A 5509-nucleotide genomic window follows, 5' to 3' on the forward strand; every position below is an offset into this window, starting at 1 on the left:
GTTGGCTAATACTCCCATTATTTATTTAGCAAATTCAGTATAACAGTTGTGAAGATTCTGAAATAAAGGAATGCTTCAGTGAGGATAAAATTACTACAAGGGAAGGCCATTACATATAAATGAAATTGCTAGCTTTTTTTCAGAAACTGAAATATATATATATATACACATACATAAAAAAAATATTCCAGGTAGGCATATTTAGGATTAAACCGTTTTCCACAGCTCAGTAAATTTTTTCGTCCTGTGGAGGAAAACAAAGATATATAACATATAAAGTTCTTATATAAACAGTTGCATTTTCCTCATTACACATTTTTGTATACACACACACATCCCTGCAATCTCTGTATAAAAGTGAAATACCCCTCACGTATCATCACAAAATCTCCAGAACTGTAAAGCCTACAAACTTGAAATTTGGCCCATATGTTCCTCTTGGCTTCTAGAGGCTCACTAAGAAAGGATTTTTCGAAAGGCCCATCAGAGCATTAGTATTTCCTACATTATAATTATTATTAACACACTCTGATGCTAAGGAGTTCTATTCCCCCTCTCACCTGAAAAGAAACCTCTTCCAAATGCAAAACACAAGCAGAGGAGAGGAGTTTCAGTTTCACAGCACCAAGCAGCTTTAGTACAGAACAGTTGAGCTAAGCCACGCCCAGGCTCCTTGCTGTCTCGCTCACAGCAAATACTCTTTCAGTTTCCAGGCAGCCCTCCAATCACACACTGACAGGACGGTAGCCAGATCAATACTGATGGATGCTGGTAGCCAGAGGCAGAATTTTTTCCCTCTTATTTTCCTCTCCAAAAACTAAGCACGACCACATAGTTTCGTAGTGAAGCACGGGTATCAAGCTAGTTCCACATAAAATGTAATATTCTGGTTTAACTTACACATTTTCCTTGAAGACATTTGATGTAATTACTTCATTTTCTTTATAAGGTACATCCTGGCTACTCAATCCCAGAGACTCAAGTGCTAAAACATAAGAGAGAAATAAATGATGATAGATAGATAGATAGATAGATAGATAGATAGATAGATAGATAGATAGATAGATGATAGATATGTTTTCTTAAGTTTTATATATATGTTATTCAGCTTTGTTCGGGTATTTTCCCACGTCGTTATAGTTGTGTTTTTAAAGTTGTAGCAACGTTTCGGCAGAATCTCATCTGCCATCAGGCTTCTGTACTGTGTTCGCCTGTGAGTCAGACTTTCACAGCCGTTTCAGTTTTAAATTTGGGGCTAGCCTACTGTTGTGCCAGAATGTTTTTTTCTTCATCCTGATTGGTTGGGAGTCTTGGTCTGTGTTTATTGGTCTTGGAGTTTGCTGTGTTCTGCTTGATTACTGTTTCTAATATCTTCTGTTTGTGGCTTTTTTTGTCCTGATTGGCTGGCAACATTGTGTTCCTGTATTGGAGGCTTTTAGTGCGGCTTGGCTCCAGGTAAATGGATGGCTATCATTTATTAGAAAGCTAGGTTTCATCTGGGTGCCTGGTTGGGATGTGTTTGAGCTGGAGGTATCAGGTGGGTCTGTTTGTGCCCAGGTGTTTGCCTGGCTTGTGTGGAGATCTTTTTGTTTGTGAGTGCAGGCTTCCAAATAATTGACAGTCTGGTAGACTCATCTCTTCTATTCATGCTTTCAGGTCTTTTTTCAATCTCTATGGCTTCTCTGATAATTCTGTGGCTGGGGTTTTCTACAGTGGCTAGGGTTTTGGTGCCATTGAAGTCGATGCTATGACCTGTGGCTTTCATGTGTTGCACTAGCAAGGAAGTGTGTTCCAGCTTTTTTACTGCATTTTTGTGTTAATCTAGGTGGGTACTTATTCTTCTATTGGTCTGTCCAATGTATGTGGCCGGGCATGATGCACAGGGGACTTCATATATGCCTTGGTTTTCCAGGTCAATTTTATCTTTGGGGTTTCTTAGGATGGCTGCTATTTTTCTGTCTGTTTTGAAGGCAGTCTTGATGTGATGCCTATGTAGTATCTTACTGATTTTGTCTGTAGTACCTCTTATGTAGGGCAGGACAGCTGTTCCATAGGTCTGTTCATCTTCTAGGTCTCCATTATGTCTCAGTGTGTTTTTGTGGATCAAGCCAGTGATTTTGCTTTTGTGGAAGCCGTTGGCTGTCAGTACTTTAGTCAGGGTGCATAGTTCAGTCTTTATGTGTGTCTTGTCTGCCAGGCGTTTGGTTCTGGCGATTAGTGTTTTGGCCACGGAGTTTATCTGTGCTGGGTGGTGGTGGGATTGGGCATTGAGGTAGCGGTTGGTGTGTGTTTTCTTCTGGTATATGGTGTGTCCTAGTGTGCCATCTGTTTTTTTGTAGATTAGTACATCTAGGAATGGTAGTTGTCATTCTGGCACAGCAGATGGCTAGCACCAAATTTAAAACAGAAACGGCTGTGAAAGTCTGACTCACAGATGAACACAATACAGAAGACTGATGATGGCAGATGAGATTCTCCTGATTCTGTGCTACAACTTTAAAAGCACAACTATAATGATGTGGGAAAATACCTGAACAAACCTGAACAAAGACACCACATGTAGTATAACCCTCCATGCATAATTGCTCAAAAGAAGGCCTCCAAATTTGCGTGCAGCCTACCTTTTTAGACTTTTATTTCGTTTAGATTGCTGCGATCATGTGACTCCTACCAAAATCACACTCAATCATTTGGTGTCCCACCTGCAAGGAATCACTCAGCTGGACTCACATGTCATGCCAAGCAGTGGCTTGCTAAATCTACCATAATCTGCTAGATTCATGCAATACTCTATTGCCGTAAACTGATTTCCAAAATTAAGAGTGGCTGAATATGTGGAAGGTACTAAAGTCAAACTTAAGTGAGCCATTTTGGAGGGTTATTATTATGTTTAAATCCAGTCATTTCCACCTTGGAGGTGATATGACCTCAAAAAGGATATTAGGAATATAAATATGTTTTCCAGCAGTTTATGGGAAATTGAACAGAAATCACTATTTTTCTTTAAACAAGGACTCTTCTTTGCAGCTGGAAATAGAGTAGTAACACAAACTGATCATGGATTAGACAGTTCTTATATCTCAATATGTATATACAGAAGTACACAGTTCAGACATTGTTTATTTATGCAGCAACAAGTAGAGGCAGATAAAAATGAAAAACTCTGATTTAGCTTATGTTTTGTCATGTAGATTCAGCTTTTTATAATCTATATATACAACTGTCATTTTAGTACTAAATGGAAGACAAAATTAAAATCATTAAATACAGTAAAATAATGACTTATCCTGTATCTGTGGGAATGCTGCAATGGTCATCAGTATGAAAAATTGTCATAATTCACTTTTTTCAGTGCTGTCATTTTGAATGGTCACTAAATGAATTGTAAGTTGAGGACTATCTGTACTGTTTCTGCTAAACTGCTTTCTTGCCCAGGAAGTGGGGAGAGGCTAGGCAGTTTTATAGCACCCCAGTGCAGCAACCTAAAATCTTCAAAGAAGGAAGTTCATATTTTTTTCCAGATAACTTTTCTTTGTTTATTGGAAGATGCTTCGCACATTGTCATGTGGGATAAAATATAATTTACTAGCCAAACTGCTGAGATATTTACAGACAAATCAGTGTGATTTTTGAATAGGAATCTAAAATATCATTACTGTCAGGATTCCAGCAGTTACCACAATTAAATCATGAGTCTTGAGCCAAACTTCCAAAACTTGACGAAGATTTAGTAGGAGTAAACATGACGACATTGCCTGGATGTAGCTGACTCTGAGACACATTATTCATCGTCACCTTTGGCCCCTGGTTTCCCCCCACACCCTGGGTGTATCGTAATTCATTCTCCAATGGGACACCTCCATAGCTCAGAGTCAATAATCATACTCTCCAGTTAGAATTTTGCATGGCAGAAATTTCCGTCACCTAGTTACTATCTCTGAAAAACACTTTATGGAATGCACTTTCAATTTCCAAGCTGCCGCACTGCTCTTTCAAACCCCTTTCCCCCATCCCTTTCTGTTGGTAACTCTAAAAAGACCATAGAAATATTTTATGAGTTGACCATTAGATTTGTTAGAAAACGGAAGAACATTTTTTTTATTTTTTTCGGATTACTGTATCTTGTCATGGAAAGCATAAAAAGTTCATAAGATATGAAGAAACACCAACCTCCTTTGTACTGTATTACATTTATGTGGCCTTCGCCCCCGACATCAATCATATCAAACATTGCATCCAGGTTTGACTCATCCATAAGGTTGGGATAATCATTGCTTGTTGCTTTGGCAATCTTTACTTTTTCCAATGTCTTTATCAAAAATTCTCTCGGTCGTTCTGAAAAGGAAAAAGATCAGTTGTATTGTTGTCCACTCCAAGCCATATTGTTAAATGTATCTAAACTAAATGTTCTTTTTTAATTAAAATGATTGACAGGTAACTATTACGATTAAAGCATTTAATGTTTTGTGGCTTAACCTTTTGGGCACTCAGGCAGTTTGTATCTTCCTTCTTGGCCAAGAGAGGCACAGAATTGCAATCCGTGTCCTTGAATCTTTTCATAACTGCCAAAATTCAACTTTAACTCCCAGAATTCCCCAGCCAGCTATGGATTCTGGGTATTGTAGTCCACCCACCTTAAATGATGATAAGATTGAAAAACACATTTAGCCTAATACAGGAGATTCCAAACTTGGGCACTTTTAAGACTTGTGGATTTTAAGACTTTAAGACTTGTGGACTTCAACTCCCAGAATTCCCCATATGCATAGCTGGGTGGGGAATTCTGGGAGTAGAAGTCCACAAGTCTTAAAGTGCCCAAGTTTGGATTCTCCTGCCCTATTGTGCAAATTACTCACAGGTCATCTCTCGGGCAACGACTGCCACCATGGAAGCCATGCAAAACACCCGTGGTTTTTTTTAACCATTTTTTTTAAAGAAAACAATCCCAGTCCGCATTTTCTCGCTTTATACTCCGTGCAAGGGCAAATCCGCTCGTCTTCCCGAGGCAAGGAAACGCAACCCCCGTGCACAATCTCTCACCCGGCCGATGGTAGAGAAGCAACGAGGTTAAACTATACAAAAGCTCCGGGATTTTGTGCTGGGCCAGGTACTCGCGGCCTTCCGTTTCTCGGTCCATCGCCGTTGCTAGGCGACGGGCCAAGGACGCGCCGCGCAGGGGAACGCCATAACGGAGAGGGCCGCTCTCGGCCAATCAAGTTGCTCGCCCGGTTGTTCCGCAGGGCTTGGGGAGGAGGTCGTGACGTTAGCGCGGAGGAGTGGCGACGAATGTTTACGACAGCGGGAGGGGCGTGGCCTCCGGTCCAAAGCACGTGGGCCGGGAAATAGGGAGGTTTTGGATGGTTTGAAATTTTTGCAAACATTTCTGAATTTCTGAAGTTGTTTAAAGCTCGCTTCTCGGCCTTTTGGTTAAGATCAAGCTTAGTTAAAGATCTGGGGACCCATAGAGCAATTTTATGCTTTATTTACTTTTATTAATTTATTTTGTCCA

General features: G+C 40.1%; 1 protein-coding gene across 1 annotated transcript; it reads right to left on the reverse strand.

Moving 5' to 3' along the window:
- Position 1: 1 nt before the first annotated feature.
- EFCAB10 (EF-hand calcium binding domain 10) lies at positions 2–5244 on the reverse strand. The gene is made up of 4 exons (XM_026701518.2): positions 5041–5244; positions 4171–4335; positions 901–985; positions 2–244 (listed from the first exon to the last, which is right to left on the reverse strand). The coding sequence occupies exons 1-4, from the start codon at positions 5135–5137 to the stop codon at positions 208–210; spliced, it is 384 nt and encodes a 127-aa protein (XP_026557303.1). The 5' UTR covers positions 5138–5244; the 3' UTR covers positions 2–207.
- Between the last annotated feature and the right edge of the window lie 265 nt (positions 5245–5509).

This window comes from Pseudonaja textilis, chromosome 5, assembly GCF_049901715.1.
Source record: "Pseudonaja textilis isolate UNSWEBS1 chromosome 5, rPseTex1.2, whole genome shotgun sequence".
Taxonomy (NCBI): Eukaryota; Metazoa; Chordata; class Lepidosauria; order Squamata; family Elapidae; genus Pseudonaja; species Pseudonaja textilis.

Excerpts from the sequence above, each read along its gene's own strand:
- EFCAB10 (XM_026701518.2), bottom strand. The coding sequence starts at position 5,137 with ATGGACCGAGAAACGGAAGGCCGCGAGTACCTGGCCCAGCACAAAATC. Across the intron at positions 986-4,170 it reads TGTAATACAGTACAAAGGAG|CACTTGAGTCTCTGGGATTG; the intron begins GTTGGTGTTTCT and ends CTTATGTTTTAG. Across the intron at positions 245-900 it reads AATGTCTTCAAGGAAAATGT|GACGAAAAAATTTACTGAGC; the intron begins GTAAGTTAAACC and ends TTTCCTCCACAG.